Consider the following 25,415-nt stretch of genomic DNA (forward strand, 5'->3'; position numbering starts at 1 on the left):
ATGGACATATTTATGATGGCTGAGAAAGCTACCTATGCCAGCACGGGTTGTCCCCAAAATTTCTGTAAGATTTGGGTAGGCTGGATGCAATTCCATTCCTTGGAAGCACTGACGGAGGAGAAAATGAGGTGCATTGATAAGGGTGGACAGGGAGGGAATCACGAAATTGTGGAGTGGGTAGAACAGTGGTGGACAGATTGTGTATTTGCCTTGGCTGCTGAATGTCTGAGTGTCGATCTTGGGGTGGGGGGGTGTATTGTTTTCAGTTTTGTCTTTTGTATTACTGATGCTGAACACATACTGGTGAAAAACTGTATACTATTTTCTTGGTTATTGGACATGCTGTTGAAAAACAAAATAAGAATATTTATAAAAACAATTGTGATGAAAATTGTGAGGCCTAAGATTCTATTTCATTCCACTTCAATAATCGTTACTTCCTTTGTACACTTGATGTTCCAAAGAGGTAGTGATAACAAGCAGAGAAGGCATACTCCCAGGTGGGGTAGAGGGATAGCAACTCAAATGCAGCATAACGCAGTGTTGTGAAATCTATGACTCTTCTAGAGACTCAAAATACCCTCACCTCTCACTGTTCACTCCATGTACATGCTTTGCTTCCCTTGCGTCCACCTTACATCAATCCCACCCTACTTTTTGCCTCCTGGGGAAATATTTGTGAGTACCTGTGGTCTAAGGTGATCATGCAGGAGACAATCAAAGAGGGCAAGCAGTGCAACAGGTTTTTTTTGGGGGGTGCATATGTTTCTCTAGTTATACATCAGTGTTTTGAGTAAGAAAACAAATGGTCCAGCTCGAGCTATACATTGACAGTGTTTTATATAGGATATAGTGTGTCCTGAACTACCACCTTACCTTGGTGTGGCCGAATTTGTACTGCGTGTGGTCAATATCCAAGGACCCCAGTAGTTTTTCAGTGGCTTTTCTGCTGTCAACAAACTTGTCATCTGGGATTGAATTAGGGTTCAGGATCCGATACCTGTGCCGAAAAATGAAGGTAAGCCTTAGTGCTTCTTTCTATCTGTAGATGCTGATGTCCCTGGCAGTGGGACCGGGGGGTGGAATTGACATGCAGAGCTTAAGGAAATTTAAAGGCCACAAAAGGCTTTTGTCTAAATGATGCCAGCGCCAGCAAGCACCCTAACACTCATGACAGATTGTGTAACACTAGCAGGGGAGCTGTGGGCAATGTTCCCTGTAAGGCGTGCACGCTCGCGTGCGCGCACCTTTCCTTCCCCCATCGCGCAGGCCCCTTTGGCAAGCGCGCACGTTGTGCTGTTATCGAATGTTCCACCATTCCTATACTTTGTGGTAGTTTATATGAGTTATCACTTTCTAAGCCTAAATAAGCCTTTTAGAGCGATATACGTGCTCCCCTAAGGCAGATAATGCTCATATTTGAATCTGGATTGAAGTCAATGAAAACAGCGTTTAAATGCCGCGGGGAGTGTTTTAAACATCATTTGGCGTACTTTAGCATACAAGCGAGCAAGTGATATTTGTCTTGGAAATTAATGGTTAATGAGCTAGGAAATGCTTCAGAACAGTAGAAAATGTGCTATTATCAAATGTTCCACCATTCCTATACTTTGTGGTAGTTTATATGCGTTATTACTTTCTAAGCCTAAATAAGCCTTTTAGAGCAATATACGTGCTCCTCTAACAGGTCATGGCCTTGGGGTGTGCAACCAGGTCACAAAACTGCCTTGATGCCCTATTGCATGGAGCAATGATATCCCTTTTTTGCTTTAGTGGTATGGAGAGGCTAATGCCAAAGATATTGGCTAGTTATGCGCTGCGTGCGCGTGAATGGTCAATTTCTTGGCGCACGTTTCCTTGGCTGCAGCGCACAGAGACCGCACACTGCCGCACACAGTGGAAAACAATTAGAGGGAACATTGGCTGTGGGTACATATTTACAAAGCTGATCTATCTCTTATTTAGTACGTTATGGTGAACTACATTATTTTACTGTGTAACTGTACTAAAAACACTGAGAGGTGATGCCATATACATATATGAACTCTATAACTACAGCTTGTTGCTATACTATCGCTGTAAACATACTCATTTTACTAACAGTTCTTTATCAACAATATGACAATAGGATGTAATTTTATTGTGTAAGTTTGCTACCTACGTAGCACTCTTTTTAGCCACCCTTTGTGCTTACATTTATTAAGGTTGTGCACCATTCCCTCCCACGTGTTTTAGATTCTTTGCTACCAAGGGCTGTAGACTTGTGAAAATCAATTAAACATTAATCCTGCAGGAAACAGAACTTGAAAAAGTCAACAAGTCCATTAGTAATGTTCCTGCTGCCTGGTCTTTGAAATTCTGGTTTCTGTAGAAGGCCTTTTAGTAGTCAGATACCTTAGGGTTGAGGATTGTTAGGGGATATGTTGCAAGGCGGGTTCAGCACAGGAGAAGTAAGGATTATGTTGAAAAATGAAACAATACTGGTGGCAGCACTAGGAGACATCACAGGTAGAGCAAGTTACCGTTGTTTGAAATCGGCATAGTGAAGCCTGTTTGGAAATCCTTTTCGGCAGATCCTGATGCCCTCCAGAACGCCGTTACACCGCAACTGATGCAGCACCATAAAGGGATCCATCACACCTGCAAAAGTAAGCAAAGCCATTAAATGCCATAACCCTAAATCAATGGATTTCCCCCCAGGAAGTCTTTGTTAGTTTTTGAGGTTCATGTTTCTGCCTGACAATGTACAGTATGTATTTACATTATGGCAAAAAATCTGGACATTGAGTCAATGCCTCATACAGCTATAGTGGATCTCACATTACCACTAACATACAGTTTTCATAGGAATACTGATAACCCTTCCCAAACATCCAGCAATATAGTTGCTGAACGACATCGAAGATGCATCAGTTTTATTGAGCCAGCTAGTTCCTGGACTAGGCCCACAGTTAAAAGCAAGGCATTTCTGCTCACTCGGAAACAACCAACATGAGGGAACTGTAAAACGATTCACGGCAATATCGCTATCCTCCATGCTGAAGTATAACCATCTCCTAAAAGCCCTAGGGACACTGGATGGATATAGAAGGTAAGGTGTGAGATGAACCGGCTTCCAGGAAGGACGTAATATGGAGAGCTTGGTCAAAGCGAGGACAAAAATAATAAAATCCTGTTAACGCATTAATCCCCGTTGTTTTGGTTGTAAAATTTACATCGTGTACCAGCACTGCTATAAGTACTTCCCTGGACAGAAGATAGAAATTGATGATAGGCCATAAAGTACTCTGAAGTTTGCAATTGAACAATGTACCTAGGTGTCTGGTTAATATTGCCCGAATGTGGTCAGTGCTGTGGTTAATGCCAGGCTTTCCAAAGGTAATACTGTGGTATTGTTAAAGTAAAACCTTTGAGGCTACCAACACTGCCTACTCCTACCCACCCAGCCACCACAGCTCTCACTTGGCATTAACAGCCCTTTTCATTAATCTTCGATTTCTGTTTTCCACTATACTCGGGTGGCTGTTCACAAATGGTACCTACCTGGTGTTTTGGTCTCATTGGGAATAATACAACGAACAAAGTGGGGTTGGGTGGAACGTAGGTTGGTCATCAACTTGTTCAGGTTTTCCTGTAGAGCAAACATCCAAGGTTGTAGATTTAAAAGACAATTAAGTGTTTTCATGCATCTAATCTTGTCTTCTGTAGAGGCAATGACACATGACATCCCTCGCAGCCACCCACAACCCCGATTTATCAAAAGAAAGCCAAAACACTGGCCATCTAATTACGGCCATTGACATTCTTTTTCATGGAAAAATTATTTCACCGCCGTCATCCCAAATCACAACACAAAAGAACAGCCTTTCAATCCCCAAACATTAACATTGTGTTTGTAACCATTCCCATTGTCGGCCATGTAACAATAAAGTGAACCCTTAGCTATTCCCAACCACTGAACAATAGAGCACATCCTTGACCACCCTCAGTCACTGAACAACAGACTGCATCCTTGGCCATTCCCAATCATTGAACAACAGAGCACATCCTTGGCAGCCCCTAATCACTTAAAGCAGACTGCAGCCTTCACCATCCACAACCAATGAACAATAGACTGCAGCCTCCCCCAGCCACAGCCACTTAGCAGCAGACTGCAATCTAGGCTAGTCCTTAACAATGTGTAAATTAAACAAGGACAACCCCTATATGTCCACTGGGGCTAGGAAAGTATACAATATAATGTGGTTGGCCCATGGGACTCATTTTGGAGTATTACTTATTGTGTTAATCAAAGGTAATTCATCAAATCGTATATATGTGTTATCATACAGGATTCATGACCTACATTTAATGATTCAAGTCAATAGAAATAAATGATTACAAGCCACTTGTCTCTGTAGTTCAGATCTTCACACCCCTTCCCATGTTGGCATATGATGAATTCATATTGGATAAAGCATGTTTACATTGGTACAGTATCCAGAAGACATCTGCTCGATGTATTATCAACCTTAGGATTTTTACAGAGATTTCTTAAATTCCTTTCAATATATGTTCATATTCTATGGTTCGTATTTGATTTATTTGTATTGTCCATGTTGTTCTGTACGATCCTTAACACTGGCATTGTGTTTGTAGTCACTCCCATACCCACCCAATAAAAAATAGAGTGCAGTGCTGGTTATCTGTAACCACTGAACAACATCGTGTATCTTTGTTTACCCCTAACTATTGAACAACAGAGTACAGCATTGGCCATCACCAACCATTGATATTTTGTTTTTACTCATGTCTATCCTCAATCACTTGACAATAGAGTAAGGTGTTTGTCATCCTCAACTACTAACTAACATAGTGCAGCCTTGGTCATCTCCAACCACTGAACAGCATAATGCAACCGTGGCCATGCCCACTACTGACCAACACAGTGCAGCCTTGGCCATTCCCAACCAATGGCATTGTGTTTTTATCCATGTTTATCACCAACCGTTGAAAACAGAGTGCAGTCTTGGAATGCCCTAGCACTAGCATTCTCCCTGCAACCATTGATCTAAACAACCCGTTTATCCTCTGACTACAACTATGGCCATCCCCAGTCACTGACCATTGGATTGAGACAAAGGAATTCACAACTACAGCATACCTGGTTGCTCTCGTGGCCTTGTTGAACAGAACCAGTACTTCCGATCTAGCTACAATGATATCCAGAGGACTTCAGGCAAATGATACACCAAGTCAATATTTGTCTCCTTATTCACAGGCTAGAAATATGGCCTCAGCGAGGAGGTGGTGTGACCACAGAGAGTTAAAACAGAGTTGTTTGTGGATATAGAGGCCGCCTCTTTCATGGGCAAACGGCTAAACCTGTGTTTTCCAGAGACCACGTTTTTTGTGTGACAATATTTACATGCTTTAGGGGCATGCTGTGATTGAGTTCTTAATGATCTCCATTCCAAACTTAGCATGATCTTTGGATCCTGGGAATGAAAGTGGTTGCCTGACAATGTCCATCAAATGAATACGCAGATTTTTAGTTGTAGGGGTTCCCTGTACAAGGCACAGCCACCCTCCTCTGCGTAGTCTGCAAAGAAAAGCGAGAAGAGAAGCAGCACAGACTTAAAGTGATGTTCATGTCATAAGAAATCTAAACATCACTGCAAGTCTTAACAGCCTCTCTCTCTATTGCAGAAAGAGCCGCCAGAGGGACATCTTGGGATAGAATAAGAGCAACCCAATAATCCAGCGGTCCCACCTCTTCTCTTTCTGCTCTTCAACCACCCTTTCCCCAGAACCGAACAACAATCTACATACAGTTACTGAAAAGAATCAGAATTGAAGGTTACGTACCCTGTGGTATGGAAATGATAGCATGGTTAGTAAAGTCAATAAGTATTATGTCTTCCCAATGTCTACTGTCCCTAAAGTTTGAAAATATTGAAGCCAATAGGACTAAATTTGCCAGACTGAGGTCGTTCTTTCGGGGATTGTATTGACAGTGCTTTACATGTCCCATTCTGTGTCAGTGTGTTTCCTGGTCAATTGCCCACCTTGTGCAGCTGGGACACTGTCTGGAAAGAGGCCGCCTTCTTCCGTTTTTCTTTGACCCCTGATTTTGGTGGTTCGCCTATAGAGCAAAAGAACATTAATTTTACTAAGAAGTTATGAACATCCTGTGCATAACTATCTTAATCGGTCAAGAAATGTGTTGGTCATTTGTATTACAGTACTTGAGAAATCGCTGAGAGACTCCATTATAGATATGCTAGCATCTGAGTATTAACAGCTACTTTTTCTCTCTACCTACTAAGTGCTAGATTCACAAATGTATACTCATCAGCGCTCTATACAAGTGAAAAAATCGACCTTTCAGCTTCTATGTTGGAATTCCTGATCCCAAAACCAGATTTGTAACAGAATTATTTCACATTATCTGACACAAAATTATACCATGTGTGCTTGATTTTCCATTTGATCAAGTGAGGAAAGGAGACCATAACGGGGAAGAAAAGAAAGGGCACGAAGTGTTGTATAAAAGGTTTTAGCAAACCCTTTGCAGGTGGTTATACACATACATACAATTCACATAAGCATTTGCATCTACAAAAAGGTTTCAGTTATACCCCCATATTTCATGTGGGTATAAGGGATGAGGTTTGCTCTGTAGAAAAAGAGGAAAAAAGAAGGTCCAAACTACACTTTTACATTAGCCTTAGCAGGCAGAGAATCTGGGTGGTGTAGGGCTACGGCTCCAGAAAAAAATCTTTTGAGTAATAAAAGGTTAGAAATCCAAGATAGAAGTATACGCAAATCTCCTTTCTGGTTTCTGACTTTGCAATCGTGCCCTATATGTTTTGTGCTGCATTGTTTCTTAGTTTTTGAATAGTGTTGCTGCTATCCGTAATCATGTTATAACGCTCACTTCCAAAATATAAGGCAAGAAAAATAGTGAATGAAAAAGTGGAAAGGGAAGAAAAGAGCCTGTTGCTTAGGTAATCAAAAGACTTTACAAGAACGTGGTTTTCAAGACCTTCATACAGACATGATTCTTACTTTTGGCTAATAAAGGCAATGGGAATTCCAAAGAGGCGCCATTCCTCAGATTGACTTGCTCCCATTCCTATGCCTTCTGGGATGTGAAACTGAGCATGAAGGTGCATGTCTGGAACATGAACATTCTGCTTAGCTTACTCTACGACACATCAGGTGGACAAATCTTTTGGCCAATTTCAAAGGTCAGACTGTCTAGCTATGCATTTAGCTGCGTCCTCACCAAGCAGAGGCTTTAGCCAGGTAGTTGTTGCATATGTGGGGAGGACGGCGCACAGGTGTGTCCCACTTTCCCCTTCAGGCCAGCTGCACAGTTCAAGATGGCTACATCAGCTGAACAGTGTCATGCCTACCTGCTCCACAATAAAATATATTGTCATAACTTGAAGTAGGGGGTACCACCTTGTCACTGCTGTCACCTGCGAATAGTAGGGAGGTGGCGGTATCACCTTCAACCTTGTAAGCTTTCCCTAAACAAATACATGTTCGGAGAAGTGGCTGAACATAATGTATGGGGAGATTACTATAGGATAGGGGGTAGGATTACAATAACGCTTAATCCCCTTTATACCCTTTGAGGAGGGGATGCTATTAATTATACACTCATTAAAAAAATAGTGACATAGCTGCTATTCTATTATTTTCAGTTATGTGTTATGAAGCCTCCTTGCTTTAATATTTAATTCTATAACTATTCAAATAGTTATCGTCATCTAACCCTTACAAGTGCTGTATTTTTTATTTGAAAGTGGGTTTTGTGGCAGTTTAACTTACCTAAAGGCTCGCGTTCGATGGAGTGCCCCATCCCATCTAAATACGCAATTGCCTAGTTTATGACCAAGGATATCTTCCCGCCCAGGCTTGGTTTATAAAAGACTGATTGTTTGCTTTCTCTACAGCCCCATAAACATTATTTTAAATGTTTGAAGTATTTTGCTGTGTTTCCGAGTTACCTGTTGGTTAAATGTGTCCGGGATGACGGTGAGGGCAACCAAGCATCAGCTTTAGGATAATGTGTGACGTGGATTGGTCTTGCTCAATGGAAAATATTGCATTTACTAATGACCAAGACTCGCAGCCACTATCTCTCTCGTGTGGATAGAAGTATGCAACGTGGGAGCCAGTTTTATCGATCAACTAGTACTGAATGGAACACAACGCAATGTTACACTTTCATTTGTAGCTTGGAATATATAATGTCTTTGCCAGCTTTCCCGAAAAACACTGCATTCTACTCTTTCCTAGAGAAGAAAAGAATATTAAAAGTTCGACTCAGTTTACTCAAAGCATTGCACTCTTAGGGCCATATGTAGGAACACACTTTCCCATAGACACAGAATGGGCAAAACTGCTTGCTACATCTGGCCCTTTGCATCTTATATGTCTGTTCTGTAACTAGAAGTGTGTAAATCGTCTTATTCAGCTCGCTCAAAGATATTGTACTGTTTGGAACACAAAGCAGCGTACGGATCCTGTGTGTCGGTCCTCTAGGTATCAATATAAAAAGTTTGACATAGCTCTCCGGAGCAACCCAGATAGCAGTCACAATCACACTGGGATTAAGAGATTCACAGAAAAACCGTAGATCCACTTTGTTTTATCTGAACATTTCGTCTGCAGTAAGTAGCTGAAATATAAAGTGAAACTCGAAAAAGGGGATTAGGGAGTGGGGAAATGAGAGGATTACGAAATTGCTGGGAGAACCAGATTAAGAATTGCAGATTCGGCATGTAATTTCTCGTTTCTAAGGAGAACCCCGGAATCCCATTGGTAATCCACTGGTAACTCCACCCCCCTGAGTTGATAGTACTCCAAGTATCAGTAATTCTAGAACGGGGTGGGGTATGTAGCCACTATACCGGTGCACATATTATGAGGCCCGAAGTGGCTGTCGTTCTAAACTCCAATGTACTCCCAAATGTGATGACTAAGGTAGAACACAAACTTATAACAGCACTTGTCTCTTTTAAGTTTTGAATGCCATTTACAAAGTTTCTAACAAACTTTTATTAGACACTCTAACACAAACTAACATTAACAGAAATTATGTGAGTCAACCAAAGAAGAATTAACTGTTGACACTACTGTTACATGATTATCACTTGTTTCCTGCTGAGTGCACATAAACCTCAGAAGGAGGTTCATCAACCCACCAAGGAGTCTCCCAGATCATGTGAGTACATTCATGTTATAAGTCTTCTTACCTGAATAGGAGCTCACATACTTTTCATAAAGGCTTGCCAGAAGTTTGTTTGAAGACTTTTGGAAGACAGTTACCACTGTCTCGTTCAGAGGGTCCTTGTTCTTGTCCAGCCACCCCATAATGTTGTAGGGCACCTATCCATCAATAATAAACCCAGAGTTAACCTCATTGAACACACACCAAATTGGAAACATATACAACCAAACCCATTAAATCACATACCACACCAGCATAATGCATCAGTTCAAAATGAGGCTCGTATCGGCGCTTCTTGTCCAGCTTTGGCTTCTGAAAGTTGGGTGACTTTCCCAGGTGGTTGTCATACAGCTTGGCTTTGAAGGTTGTGTCGGTGGCCTTGGGGAACATGCACTCCTCCTCCAGGATGGACAGAATACCCAAGGGCTAGAGCAAGAAAACAATGATTAGGATTTGCAAGTGATCTAAAACTCCAATCTACACTGCTACCTTAGCAGTGGAGACCACATGAAGTGACATTTACTCAGTGAAAACCGATCACCGGACACTTGTAGGAGGCTGGCCTGGCTTGTAGTGGGTACCAAAGGTACTTACACCTTATACCAGGTCCAGTTATCCCTTATTAGTGAAGTGTAGTCAGTGTCTAGAAGCCAGGCTGTCTAGAGGTAGCTATAGGCAGAGCAGCCAAGACTGAACTAGGATATGCAAAGCTCTTGCCATACCACTGTAGTCACACAGTACTCACACACATGAATGACAATACTCCATGTTAAAAAATAAAGGTACTTTATTTTAGTGACACAAGGCCAAAAATACTTTGGAGACCATACTCCCTTAGGAGGTAAGTAAATCACACAATATATACACTAGTAACCGAAAATAGGTAAGTACACAGTAAGAAAACAGTGCAAATAGTGAAAATCACAATAGGTTGCAATGGGCCTAGGTGGAACACAAACCATATACTAAAATAGTGGAATGCAAAAGTCGGTTACCCACCTAGCCAAGTGTGGTGTGTAGAGGGGCGCTGGGAGTGTAAGAAAACACGAACAGTAAGTAATAGACCCCACCCCTAAGCCCAGGAAAGCAGGAGTAAAACACAGCACGTTTCCTAAAACACACTGGAAGTCGTGACAGAAGATAATGCAAGAACCAGAGGAGACTGCAAGACACCAACGATGTCTTCCTGGACCTGAAGACCTGTGGAAGAAGGGGGCCAAGTCCAAGTACTACTGAAGAGTCCAGGGAGAAAAGGAGCCCCTGCTAACCCGGATGAAGGTGCAAAAGCAGAACCACCAGTGAAAAGACAAAGTCAGTATTGCACCGAAGAAGGCAGATGCAGGTTCCTGGTTGGTGCAGGATAGATGAATCCGGTTTGGTTGGTGTCGCTGGATTCTGCCAACAAGCCTTGGCACGCGCAAAGCTCGTGGTTAGCGGAAAATGGTGCTGCCCATGACCAGGAGGGAGCTGGTGGCCTCTACCCAGGACGGGGAGACAGAGGGCGCTCTCAGCAACTCAGAGAGCCCTCAAAAGACCAGGCAGAAAGCACAGGAGTCCAACAGCATGGGGACAAAGAAGGTGCAAATGGAGGTCCATGCAGCACAACACAAAAGGATCCCACACCTCCGGAGAACCATTCATGAAGCTGTGCATCACTGGATGAAGTGCTGGGGGTCTAAGCTGTAATGTGCAAAAAGAACTTTGTGGAAGGTTGCACACAAGCCATGGTAACTACAAGCCATGTGGTGCATGGGGGTAGTATCTTGCGTGGGAGGCAAGCTCTTACCTCCACCAAAGTTGGAAAGCTGGACCTTGGGATTGTCAGGGTCACTTTAGTCCACCACCCATGGTGCTGGATCCACGCTCGTCATCTAGAGAGGGGACCCACAGGACCGGTCGTTGCTGCAGAGAGGTGCCTGCAGAAGCAGGGAAGTGACACCGTCACTCTATGGGAGATTCCTTTGGTTCTTCATGTGCAGGCTGATAGCAGGCAGTCCTCAGAGGATGCACAACCTGGAAACTGTTGCAGTTGCTGGCAGAAGCTGAAGTTACAAGTTTGCAGAAGTCGTCTTTACTTCTTTGTTGCAAGTTGTAGAGTTCCTGGAGCGGTAAGCGGTTGATCTGTCAGTAGAAGATGAAGTAAAGGTGTAGGCTGGATTATGCAGGGAAGGCACCATCTGTGCCCTTCAAAGCATTACCAGAGGCTCTGGGGGGATGCCTCTCCCATGCCTGCAACACCCTTTTCCAAAGGGAGAGGGTGTAACACCCTCTCCCGAAGAAAATGCTTTGTTCTGCCTTCCTGGGATTGAGCTACTTAAGCCTCAGGAGGGCAGAAGCCTGTCTGTGAGGTGGCAGCAGCTAGGGCTGCCTGGAAGACTTCAGAAGGCTGGTATGGCAGTACTGGGGGTCCAATGTGGAGCCCCCAGAGTCCATGGGATTGCGCAACCAATACTGGAATCAGTCTTGGGGTACAATTCCCAGTTGCTAGACACCTTCCATGGCCATATTTGGGGTTACCCTTGTGAAGCTGGACATAAATATTGACCTATGTCCAATGCACATGTAAAATTGCATCCCACACTCAAGAAGTCTGGGAAAATGGGCCTGGATGATGTGGGAGCACCTCTGCTAGTGCAGAGGTGCCCTCACACACAGGTACTTTGCACCCAGCCTTCAGGGTTGGAAGACCTGACATATAGGTGACTGATAAGTGACCTGGTGCAGTGAAAATGGCTGTGAAATAGTGCATGCACTATTTCACACAGGCTGCAGTGGCAGTCCTGTAGAAGCCTATGCATAGGCTCCCTATGGGTGACAAAAGGAATGCTGCAGCCTATAGGGATCCCCTGGAACTCCAATGCCCTGAGTACCTAGGTACTATATACTAGGGACTTATAATGGGGGGCCAGTGTGCCAATTTGGAGTGAAATACTGAGATACCAGTATGTAGTGATAAATTTGGAAGCAGAGAGAGCATGAGCACTTGGGTCCTGATTAGTAGGACTTCAGTGACAATTTAGAAAACAGTGAAACACACCGGCTATAATCCATAAGCACTGGGGTCCTGACCAGTAGGATCCCAGTGACACAGTCAAAAACAAACCGACATCAGGCAGAAATTGGGGGGTAACATGCCAAAAAGAGGGCACTTTCCTACAACACTATTGGCCACGTGAGGGTGGTAATCGAAAACATTAATGATATCTCTGCACAAAAGTTATTAGGCTATATTAGCAGAATACTAACAAGGCCACTAAGTTGTGCTTTATGCCCCACTCCTAAAGTAGCCAAAGATTTACATTAAAATAACCCACACCGAATTTCTAGTTAGCATTGTGATTACTGATAATTCTACTCTGTGCGAAATATGTTTTCTTTCTTTGTTAACACTTAAGGTCAATGTAAGAGGAGTTGGAAACTGCTAACACTTGGACCCCTAAAACCCTTATTATTAATGATCCAATGTTACCAAGGGGCACTGACAAGCAGGCTCAAGTGACAAGTGAGAGCATAGTCACATGTCAAACATGAAAAGCTCACTGCCTTATTAATATGCATGAGATACAGGAACAGCATAATTAAAAGCAAGGGCATTACTGTCTAATGAAATGCAGAGCATAGAAAGAGTGTTCCGTGACACAGTCCTAATTTATATCTGGCAGCCTTCTCTTTCGGGACTCTTTGTGCCTGATCAAACATCACTTGCTAAAACTGTGCACATCTTGGAGGCACGTGTTCTAGTTCCAGTAAGGACGTTGCAACCTGTTATACTTTGAGCAGTCCTGTTGAAAGGTTTTTTGGTACCCAGGTGCTCCTTTTGACCCAGGTGATTGGTGCTTTTGAGGAGGGCAGGCTCGGGGAGGACTGTCCCTCACTCCACTGGAGATCACAAGCAGTAAAGACTGAGAGGAGGGCATCTGTAATATAGAGCTGCCTAGTCAAAGAGAACAGTCTTTGTATGATGTGTGCATTTTATTGCGTTCTTTACCTTTTCGATAAGGTCTATGCATGGCTGCAGGTCCAAGCCGAAGTCAATGAACACCCATTCGATTCCTTCTTTCTTATATTCTTCTTGCTCCAGGACAAACATGTGGTGGTTGAAAAACTGTTGCAGCTTTTCATTGGTGAAGTTGATGCATAGTTGCTCAAAGCTGTTGAACTGCAAAAGTGAGTTAATGAGACATTAGAGGCAGGACACGTGAAATGGATCTACCCTGCTCGACACTCAGCTTTAGACGCTGTAGCAATGGTTTGGGACTTTTTGTTATTTCAGTTAGTGCTCCTGTGTTCTTAATTAAGTGGAATGGATGCTAGGTTATGGTGATCCGACTCAGCAATGTTTCATGTACAGAGGATGAAGGTAAGGCAACGGTGTGACTATGTTTTGTGAGAAGGACAATTTAGGAAGACAAAAGGAGGCCCTTTCATCTCGGTGGTATGATCACTATTAGCAGCCCCCTTCTGCTCTGTGACAGAATCTGGAATGGTGTTAAGTTAACTACAACAGCTGTACGCTGCAGGGGAGATGCATACATGGCTGCGATTCAAAGCCATCGCCACATTTGTTTTAAAAATGTCACTTTCTGTCCGTTAAAAGATGAATTCACCATTAATATGTGCCTAAAATATATATGACTTTATTATAGACACACTTATTTGTAAAATAAGTTTTCACATTTATATGTGTGATAATATCGATATCTATATGTGATATATTTTTATAGTACTCACTCAATCAAAAGGCTACTTCAGAGCACTAACAGACAGATCACGGTCAAAAGCATCCGACTTCCGTTGAAGAAAAACTTTATACATGTACATATAAAGAACAATAGCATAACAGTGCAATGCTTATTGAGGAAATGGTTCCATTTCTTACTCTCTGTTTCAATCGTTCTATTGCATGGAATGTGTGATTGAATAATTAGAAATGCACACATAGCTTTTTTGTATTTTTAGGTATAGGTTCATGCATCGCTACAAACATTTGAATTAAGATAAATAAAGCTGATGAATATATAATATATGCATAGCAAATATGGTAACTCAGCTTTGACTGGTAATAGACCCATGTCAATGCACCTCAAGGGCAGATAGATGCGATGACACTTCCTTCGATGAAGTAATTTAATAGCACAGTGTTTAAATTAATTAGTTCCTTGCCTATTTTTTAGCGCTTCTACCCCACTTTCTGGATTCAACTCAAAGTGGCTTTGGTGTCCGGCGTGGATTGGTTGGTTTTCTGAAAAATTAATAGATGAGTTTTTTTATGAATGTGTCAGAGGACTGAGGTAGTGTGATAATTTCCAGGTATTTGTAATGTAAAATCAGGGCTGTGGGTTAGGACATGCTGTGGGCGCACAAGCCATCTGTCCTTGATGTAGCTCATATGACCTGGCATGGGCCCCTGCAATAACTTGGTGAAGCAGGCTCCATGTCAAGGAACTGTAATGTTCAGTATTTGGTGAACATGCTTGTCAAAAGTACTTCTATGTTGGAGTAATTCTGATAATTGAGCCGGATATGGACTGACTTGAAATGAACTTGTGACATTTTATCTTAGGTAATTGCTTCTTAAAGGCAAATAAGACTGGAAGAGGGAGTGCATGATGGTTCCTCTGCTCCAAAATTGAGAATTTGTACTTGAAAACAACTTCACCAATAATATGTACAGTTAAAAAACGAGCCAGTTACGTAGGAGTGGTGCTGCCTGTTTGGATGATGTAGCAATCTTGTTACAAGTCTCTCCCTCACACAGTCGTTTTGGTGAAATATCAAATGGGGCTCGAGTTAATTCCGTTAACTAGGCCTGCCACTATTCAGACAACCACAGTTTCGGATTACTATTATTTCAGGTCATTTGTTTTCCGGCCTGGTAAGTGCTCTTGCAATTACTTCAAATTGTTTATTTTGTTTTTTAAGTTTGTATTATTTCTTACCTTTTAAGTTTTAAGCATTTTTTAATGTTTTAGTGTAAACCCTCCACAAACACACATATATTTAAACCATTTTCTTTAGAAATTTGAATTGGGATAAACCCCCCAAACACCCCTTTATGTTAAATTTCATTAGTGCTGTTACTGTTCTTTTGTATGGGGGTAAAACTTTAAACCCTATATATTAAACCATTACCTTAATTAATATCATATCATATCTTTACATACATATAGTGAGGTTGAGGTGAGTACAGTGGAGTGGTGTAGACTGCCGTGTCACAGAATGGAGTGGCATTGAGTATAATACCATATAGTGGAGTGTTGTGGAGTGGCATAGAGTGGAGCAGAGTGAAGGGGCATACAATGGATTTGCGTACAGTGTAGTGGTGAATAGTGGAGTAACAGAGTGAAGTGGTGTACAGTGTAATAGCATGGAGTGGAGTGGCATAATGTGGAGTGGTGTGCAGTTGAGTGGTGTACAGCAAAATACGGTACAGTGGAGTGGTGTATAGTGGAGTAGTGTAGGGTGGTGTGGAATGGAGAGCATTAGTATATTAATGAAATTGACCAAGAATCTAGATTATGGTGTTCAGAGTAATGCAAAACAGCAAATTACGCTGTCTTTCGTTTCGCTAGATTTACCAGGCAATGGAGGGTCACAGATGGTGGCCTTGCATTGCTTTCTAAGTGTGACAAGTATTTTGTTACCAATTCAACACCATGCGTGATGCAAGGGTAATGCAATACAATAGTACTGGTAGGCCTTAATTATATTTTGTGCCATGGTATACTGCTATAACGTTGAGGTATAGTGTTGTACATGGTGATGACAATTAAAAGGCAGCTATATTGTTTTTATTACACTTTGGCTGGGTTAGGGCCTTCAATATATGTAACTATTAGGTTTTATTCTTGTTTCTTACATATTTTAACATTTTCTACATATTTTAAATAGTTTTCCATAGTACAATGGTATTACCTAGTAAGCAGATTTGTTTGCAAAAGTCTTCTTTTAATTTTGCTGTCTTTTACATTGCATGTTCATTTCTATGTTTTACATTGTTTTTGCAATTTTGAAGCATTTTTTATTTTTTTATTTAATTTGTATTTGGTACTGCAGTCCTTCCAAGGCAATACTGCAGTACACCGCGATTTTTCAAAAATATATAGAAACTACATATAATTTTTCCTACCTATTACCACTTTAATTAAGTGGTAATAGACAGGACAAATGATAAAATCTAATACTTACCTTGATTTAAGGCCATAACTCACAGCACAGCCATTATGTGATAAAACACGTGGCTGCCTTTAACTTTTGTAAAGCCAGTTATTAGCCAATCACATAATGAGTTGTCATCACCATGTACCATGGTACTTCTGTGAAATTTTGGCACACTACCATGGCCTGAGATCACTAAGTTAAAATGCCTACTAACTTAAAAGGATACTTACCCTGCTTACCTCTAAGACCAGCAAGGATCATCTAGATGCCATAATCTACAATCCTGCCAAATTTCATGAAATCTGCCTGGGTGTTTGGACACTACAAATGAGTACAAATTGTGTGGAAAATGCATTGGGGAACAAATCATGTTTTGGGACCACCCCTTTTTTTTTTGCACCCCCTTGACCAATTACTGCTAAACTTTGCATCATCCACCAATTTAGAAGCGGCAATAGGTCTGCAAAGCTTTGTGGTGATTAGTCAAATGGTCACAAAGTTATTAATGGGAAAAAATCAGAGGAATTCCTGTATAAGGTAGCCCTACTTAAAACACTTAAAACGACATAGTAGCTACCACTACCCCAGTAATAAGTGTGTGTGTGTGTGTGTGTGAGAGTGAATATATATAAAGCAATATACATATATGTACTTGTATATTTAAAACCCTAATATCCAATTTATATATTTACCTGCCTATTTAGTCATCATCCAAAATAATGCTAACCTTAAATTATTGTAGATCCAAATTCTTGGATTCAATATAATGTTAAGTTGAAATTGTTGATCTGAAATTGTGGTAGTCTGCCAACTAACTGTTCTCTGGTAGACTGAATGAACACTTACCTCGAAGATTTCAAACCCTGCAATGTCCAAAACTCCGATGAAGAACTGCCTAGCTAACTTGGTGTCGAGGGTCTTGTTGATACGAGTAACCAGCCATTTGAACATGCGATCATACGTTGCTTTGGCGAGGGCACCTACAGCGTACACAACCTGCAAGAGCACAAGATGGTTTGGACATCATTGACAAGACATAATAATTTGGAACCCCCCACTGTCTCAAGAGAAAACAAACAAACCGGCAGCTCTGTTTGTTTCAGTATTTCCCACTGACAACTTATACTTCTAAAAGCACCGTTAAGGTTGCTCACATGTGTAACAGAAAAGGTTTTGATTTTCCCTGCTGGATAACCGAGTGGTAGCTGAATTAGCTTTTCTTTTGCATTAAGGTACTTTCTGTGACTTTTTTACATTGATCAGAGCCTGAAGTATGTACAGAAAGGTGTCAAATAATTGGTGCAAATTGTGAACCGAATTTTTGGAACCTGCCTGTTAATTTGATATGCAACCTATGTACTAATATGTCACGTCACCATTTCATGGGGTCTTAAAACAACTTGCCTAATATATAATAAATAGGCAGGTAGACATTTGCAACAGCCTGTGACAGGCTCTGGTTGCAGCAATGGAGGCCTTCAAGGGGCAGCAGAACTCTGTCCCTACATATACATTATCATAAGGGAAACATTTTAAGCAACCACTGTCCAAAACATTCCGGTTTCCGAAGACATTGGCGCAGGAGGCCGTGTTCCTCTGGACCACAGTCAGTTCCCCCATGGAAGCCAACACAGTTGCATTGAGGACAGCTTTACTGTTTCAAATCAGCTAGCACCCCAAATCGTCGGTCTGTAACTGATTAATGGTTAACAACTGCAACTGCGGCCACAAACTATTGAAACATACCTTTCAATCTAGTAAATAGAATGGGGGTGTCCCTTTCTATTTGCAATTCAGAAAAGGTTGCAAAAGCCCTTTTATATATCACAAGGTTTGAAACTGCAAATGGACCTCGTACATTATGACCCCTAGTGCTATATTTATTTCTTATCAACAATGTTTGGGGAAGCACACACACATTGGTGAAATAGGGAAACATAAAACACAGTCCTACGAAATAATAGGTGTCACCAATCTATACTTTTCATGGTGGCCCCCTTCCCTAGGGAAACAATATATAGATCATCATTGTGCCTGCAGACTTTGCATGTGCGGAGGGCAGTGGTTTACTCCTGAGAATAATATATCTCGGATGTTCCTCTTTACTGAGAGGGTGTCTCCTTTTGGTTATCCAGTGGTTTTATCTGTTCATTGGCCCACCGCCTTACAGTAACTCACTGTCAATAATCGAATTTGCCAAGCATCGCATGCAATTAACAGCCTCTTTCTTTTTTAGACTAAATCTGTGCCCTACAAATTCACAATTGCCTCCAGCCACGTACCTGCTCAACGTTTTGACCTTTGGTCACATATTCGTTGCCCACTTTGACCCTGGGATGGAGAAGACCTTTGATGAGATCTGCTGAGCTGATTCCCATCAGGTAGGCAGCCTTATCGGCACCTGGAAGAAGCACAGGCATGGTTCAGCTCACACAGTGCTGCTAGTCCACTTAATATCCAACAATCAATATAACAAAGGCTGTAATGACAGAGTCTAAAAGGACTAGAATCTTCAAAGTTGACACCCAATCTGTTTGCCTGGAGGCTGGAAAAGTTACACTAGTCACAGAAAATCCACAGCTATTGTAGTTCTTTGTGTTCAACTACAGGCAGGGCATTAATAACACATTCCATGCCAGGCCCACATACATCTCTGAGAATATAGCAACACACACCCAGAATTTTAAAGCCAGTACAACATTTCGCTTTTTTTCTAACTGCCTCTGTTTATAGTTCAAATATTTTGATTGATCTTTTCCCCCCACAAGCCATCCTTCCCCATCCCAAGGGTTTCCTTTGAGTACAAAATCTAAGGTTAGACTTGTCCTACCACTGGGGCTTTACAATGACCAATGCCCCTGCTCAATTACTGTTTGTCCCCTTTGCTTTCACTACAGTTAATATCCAGAGCACTCTGAGATATCTAGGACAGATGACTTTCACAAATTCCTATCCTGTTTGAGTTAGAAACAGAGCCAGGCAACCTCACAGTTTTTGCCCCGTCAGAGAAAATGCATGTGATTTTCTCCATTTCTAGTAGATCAATGTATCAACTTATCTAATCAATTTCTATGACTTGAGATTCTTTTATTCCTCATGTGTATGTGAGGAACATTTTTGCAGCCCCATTTGCTTGACTATACAGATGGGAAAGAAATAGGCCTGCTTGTTGGTGTTACCCAATATTATCTGTATTGCCCTCTTGGGATAGTGGTATGAATCATGTCATCAATTTTGTTGAGTATTTGTGACAGTATGTTTGGAGTTTTGGGCGTTGCCAGAGAGGATTTGAGATGCCTCTGCAGCCCCTCCAGTACCCATCTGACCACCGCTTGTCCCACTCATTCAGGATTACAGGTGTGCAACCAGAAAAAAGTAATCAAAATATAGCTTTCCCTTCTACTATCGAACAGGCTATTGGGTGCTTTTTAATGTGGACTTAACTCCATTCAGTATCAGTAAGCTGTCTACCTAGTGGTGTTTGCCACCTCCTCTGTCCAGTGTTCTTTGTATCTTCTCAATGTGTGCTGATAACTTGTAAAGCTCTGAAACCAGGGACCAGATTTATCAAGGTTTTGCATCACTGAACTTGTGTGCTCCTGAAAGTAGAACAGTTTACCAACTTGGTGGTCTTGAAATTTAAAGTACTTTAATTATCCTTGCCCTTCTTGATGTTTACAATGTACCCAGGAGCCTTCACTATAACAGATCTTGATAGGACAAGGGGTTTTTCAAAAGACATTTTAGTAACTCAAAATCCCAAGTCAGAAATAAGTCATCTTATTAGATGATCTGAGAAAACCAGTTAACTCTCTTTTCAAGAAGCCTGTGCTTCTGAAATGGTTTTAATATAAGGGATATTTTATTGTTTCTCAGGTCAGATTAACTCACACATCTAGGTTGGCTTTTAGTTTGATCTCTTTTTCAGCCTAGTCCTTGTGTTTGTTCCACGTTTGGGATGTGTTGAGACTTCCCATCCCTTTTGCTTGAGTGCTATAGTGGTGGCTGTCTTATGACATAACAGGGTTTATTTAACGAATAGTAGGCGTGAGAGGGGCAGGAGGAATGAAGAGTTGTTTTTTAAACAATTAATAAAACATTGCATACCTGCTCCTAGGGTGCCGCCTGTTATTGGTAGGCCTTGCAGGACGCGTTAAGGGCTATGGCACAACAGTCCTCTTTTTTATTTTATTTTTAAATGTGTTTCTATTGCTTTAAACGTGTGCTGTATGGTGTTTTAATACTAGAAATTATGAATTTAGCCAGAAATACAACTTCTTTCTGAAACTCAGTAACTGATATGTTTTGACCTATAAAGTTATAATATTCTGCCTGAGATGTGAACCTGTGCGTGGATTCACCAAACTGCCAGTGGTAGTGGATGTGACAACACACACCCTTTGACCCAGAAAGATAACAGATAGTTAACCCCTTGCCCCACTCATTGCCTTTCAACAAATTTCAGCTAGCTGCCGAGGGCTAAGGGAAGGAGAAGGAGTGAAACATACAGTATGTAAGCAGTTCTCTTAAAGCCTTTGTTAACGTTTGTGCCTGCTGTTGTCTTTATTACCCCGGACATCAGGGTTGGCATGAGCAGTGTCAGGGGTACTATCGATCAAGCGTTGGTAGCAGCTGGTATCTCTAGCTAGCCCTAAATGACTTTCATTTGTTAGACTAGCTTTTTTCCATGGCAGTTTTGTCAAAAGAAGTATATTTGCAAATTATATTTTCGAGTAAATATTGTATGCTTGTATAGATTGAGCCCCATTATACTTTTTCGTACGTTGTGTAATTCATTTTTAGGTAAAAATGTTCTCCCCAGATTCCTCTCGTGATTCATTTCCAGTGCGAATTTTCTGTGTTTTGTTTGGGTTTCTGGTGTTCTATTATGTTGTAAATTGTCACCTCTAGATACAACTTGAGGAACGCAACCAGCACCAATCCTTTTTTAGAGGACAGCAACTTCCTCCCTAGACCTCCGCCTAGATCAGAGCAAGTAGTCTTCACTCCACTGATGCACACAGTGCTGCCAGGACACAACCCACATGTGATAGCAATATTATCTGACCAACACTCTTGACACCATGTTGATGGAGATCTGTCATCACTCTTACTTTCCGTGCCATCAGCTTCTGCTTGCTCCTCCCGCTGCTTCTGCTTGAACTTCATGTTTCCAAAGTGCATGACGGCGCCCACTATTTTATAGCTGCCAGTCTTCTCCTCTTGACTAAAGCCGAGAATGTCCATTGCATGCTGGGAGATGGAAATAAAGCAGATCATTAATGACCTTCACATGCCCACTGGACGTTTGCAATACATACAAAGTTTTTCACTTAGTGACATAACCTTAGCGATCTTTAAGTACCACAGAGCCATTCCCAATAATATCAAAAGCGCCACATGTTCATTTCCAGCAGCACATATGATTGTTGCTTTCCGCAGCACATATGATTGTTGGTCTTTGTACAAGTGGTCGTAGGTGGTTGGAACGAACTGTCCAGAGTTCCGACACCCAGACTGCAACCTTGGGACTGTGTGATAAACTTGCAGGCTTCCTCATTGAAAGCGTTTTCCGACCATTTTTAAATCCAAGAACCCTGTCTTGAATTAACCAGGGGCAACTCCTCCGCCATTCGCCCCTCTGGCCAAGAGCCAGGAGATGAAAAATAAAACACTAGTTGACTATTGTTTTATTTTCATCTGCTGGCTCAGCAAGAAGTGCATAGAGGGGCGGGGCTGGGTCACAGGAGGTGGGAGGAAGGGAGAAGGAGAGAGTGCACCTAAGTGCGCATGTGTGTTTGACCGGCTTTCTCAGGCACAGATCCCAGGGCTGTGTCTAAGTGGCAGTCCGAGCCGCTCAGACCAATCCTGGTGCTGCTTTCATGCTATGTTTAGCATGAAAGCAGTGCCAGGATTGCTGGGGACCCTGTGCTTGTACACCAACCATCAGGATCAGAGGAGCAATGCTGAAGGAGTCAGCTGGAACGGTAGGATAGGTACTTTTTATTTCTTGTATTTATTTTTTATTTTTTCCCCACCCCACTTTGAAATTTGCAGTGGCCACAGCTTGAATTAACAGCACAGTTTAGTTCTTGCAGCTCGTCTCGGAAAACAATAACCATGTTGTAAAAGCTCTATAGTTGAGCCTTTAACTTACTTAGTTAAATACCTGCGTGTTTTATAACACGCTTGTTGATCGTGTGATCACCTTATTGCGCTTTACTGTCTGTACAGTAGAATGGTATGATAAAGCAATGCAAGGTAAGTATTGAGTCCTTAGACTTCAGGCAGAGGAAGTGAAAACTGTAAGTTCACATTCTTTGATTGCAAGACTCGACACTGTGAATGATGATAAATACACTATGGCAAAATCACTGTATATGAATCTATAAAGGTTATTTTACCTCACCCTGATTGTTTTGTTTCTCCCATGTAGTATTTGCATCTTGATATTACCAGGCTATTTTTTCTTGAGTCCATCCCTTTCCTCAGCAGTGTCCACAAGCCTGCCTGTGCCCTGGCACCCTGAATTCTTGGAGTGGGTACACTGTACCTGCCTTTGCCCTTTACACTTGCTTGGCTCCTTTATCCCCTGAATTCTTAAAACCACCCTTTTATGTAAAAGAATGCTTTTCCACAGCCTTGCAGTGGCCTAAATCTCAGGCTACGTATAAGGCTTTATAGAAAATGTGAGCTTCAATTAGCTCCATCCTCGAATATGCATTGCAACGTGAGTCATATCACCTGTACCTAAGATGGTAAAGTGATATAAAAGAAAAGTCCTACGACTGTCATTTAGAAAATTCTACAGCCATATTCCCCAATGAGCAAAGAACATCAATTGAAGCACGGCGCCTATGGAAACTGCAATCCATATTTGTCACTCTGCATTTCTTTTAAATTTACTGTGCTGTGATGCCCATTGGGATCGCTGGCAGCATTAAAGCGGTTATGGTTCTGCTAGAAATTTGCTGAGAAAGAAGATTTGCAGGGCACTTTTGGCAAAGCACACACAAGCTCGAGAGCCTTGGTAGACCGCCACGCTAAAAACGAGGCAGAATCTATTTACTCAGAGCCTGGATAGGGTGCATATGATGATATATTGAGGTAGGCGTCACAGGTTTAGTTCCACCACCAACCTGGCCAGACCTCTCCTGGGCGTCTTGGAGTAAACATCTTCTAAGAATACCAACATATGGCTGTTTTTCACCTTGCCAATATTGAACTCATGTGTTCGCGGATGGCCAAGACGTTGGTAGTAAAGTTGATGGGACAAATGATTTGCCTCTGGGACTGCCCCAACCACTGGCACTTTCACTCGGCAATATCTGTCTCTAAACAATTCTTGCTCAACCTTGAAGGAAAACCTGATTCACCAAAAAATTGTACATCGGAAAAATATACATTTATTCCTGTTCAAAGTGGAGGGTCGTGACATTTTCACTAAAACCTGAGGCGTACAATGGGTAAATATGTGATTTTAACGAATGTCCTGGTGTAAGACTGTGTTCTTCATCTGAAGATCCTTCACACTGTCGAAGATCTACAGGCCTAGGGTTAGTGTGAATATGAAAAACCACAAGCTTTCCTTCAGATATAAAATTATTTTCCATTTTATGTCTTCCCTCCCCACATCTCTAAAATATCGGCAGTGTTCCAAGCCCATTCTCACACCTTTCTTACTCCGGTCAAAGGATTTTTTGTCTACATTAAATGTTTTGGATTATATCGACATTAACACATAAACAAGTAAATGATATTAACTGTGTATTATTCAAGTTTAGATTATTGAAGACCTGCATTTAAAATGGCTAATGTTGTTTGCCAACGTGTTTCGTGACGTGAACTTTTATTTCTAGGTAAAGCTGAAGTCCAGATTAACAAAGGTGTTGTTCCTTTGCATCCCCTCCCATGTGAAATGCCTTCTTTTAATGTGATAACCATAGAATGGTATAATTGATTGCACAGTAGGCTTGCAAGGTACAGGCTTGTCCAATGTATCTCCTTTTGTTGCAGATAAATGTACGTTTGAAGGATGCTGAGAGAACCTGTATTGTGGAGGATCATGTGAAACTAATGAATTGAAGACTGAATATTTTTACTCTAACCTGATTGAATCATTTTATGGTAACTACGAACAGGTGTTGCAAATGATAACATTGTGTGATTTAAACTGGTGCAAAGGAGAGTATACTTCAGAGCGCTTATTGAATGCTTACTGAGCAGACCTTTTCCAGAAATAGCAGAAATGTTTTGTCCTCTTTTGAGACAGTTTAGAGCAGAGTAGGGTACTCTCTCAATTGGAGAACTGATTTGACTTTTTTCTTTGAGGCAAGCTTATGATAGTTCCCCCTCTTACGTATGTGACTTTGATTGAGTTGAGCTTCATATTAACCCTTACATTTATAGATTGATTATTGATTGGCATTAACTTGATTATTTTGCCTTATGTAAACGTTTTATCCTTTAATAAACCTTTTTGGTTTGAAAATGTAACCACTCTGTCTTCTTTATGGAGCCTAATTGGTTTCAAGTTATTTAAATATATTGATTTGTTGACCAGCCTCAGTTGCAAACTTCAGTTCATAAGATAGCTCTTCATGGGCCCCATATTTGCACAAAGAAAAATGCTAACACCTGCATTGTCCAGGTGGACAATCAACATGGTGCATGAATCTAATGGAAACGTATTGCATATATTTGTGAGCTGCTACAGTTTTCTGTTTCTATCACTCTGCTGCCTCTACAACGCAAACATCCTCTTCCATACCCCAAGGTGCCACCTTGGAATGACAAAAAACCTGCACATTGTGTGGATCATTTGCAACCATAAGTAAAATGTGCATATCTAAGAATCTTCAAATTCCCAATGTAAAATACTTAACATACCTTTGACAAAATATCTTGATATTGTATTTTGGTGCCTGGTTTAATGTGCCCAATTGCCACTTTATCTATAATAAAATAATAAAGTGCTTTGTGAATTTGGCTCTATGGCTCCATTCCTGAACTTTCCTTACATAAACTA

At 41.5% G+C, this 25,415-nt stretch overlaps 1 protein-coding gene across 1 annotated transcript in view; it reads right to left on the bottom strand.

Annotated features, from left to right (window-relative positions):
• MYH7B (myosin heavy chain 7B) overlaps positions 1 to 25,415 on the bottom strand; it is a 156,298-nt gene that overhangs the window by 91,939 nt on the left and 38,944 nt on the right. The window contains exons 12-21 of the mRNA XM_069243897.1: positions 21,502 to 21,640; positions 18,670 to 18,788; positions 17,234 to 17,383; positions 13,215 to 13,385; positions 9,473 to 9,652; positions 9,252 to 9,384; positions 6,048 to 6,124; positions 3,544 to 3,631; positions 2,523 to 2,640; positions 877 to 1,000 (exon numbers count right to left, since the gene is read on the bottom strand). Coding sequence (XP_069099998.1) covers positions 877 to 1,000; positions 2,523 to 2,640; positions 3,544 to 3,631; positions 6,048 to 6,124; positions 9,252 to 9,384; positions 9,473 to 9,652; positions 13,215 to 13,385; positions 17,234 to 17,383; positions 18,670 to 18,788; positions 21,502 to 21,640 — 1,299 coding nt within the window. The remainder of the gene's footprint in view (positions 1 to 876; positions 1,001 to 2,522; positions 2,641 to 3,543; positions 3,632 to 6,047; positions 6,125 to 9,251; positions 9,385 to 9,472; positions 9,653 to 13,214; positions 13,386 to 17,233; positions 17,384 to 18,669; positions 18,789 to 21,501; positions 21,641 to 25,415) is intronic.

Source organism: Pleurodeles waltl, chromosome 7, assembly GCF_031143425.1.
Source record: "Pleurodeles waltl isolate 20211129_DDA chromosome 7, aPleWal1.hap1.20221129, whole genome shotgun sequence".
Taxonomy (NCBI): domain Eukaryota; kingdom Metazoa; phylum Chordata; class Amphibia; order Caudata; family Salamandridae; genus Pleurodeles; species Pleurodeles waltl.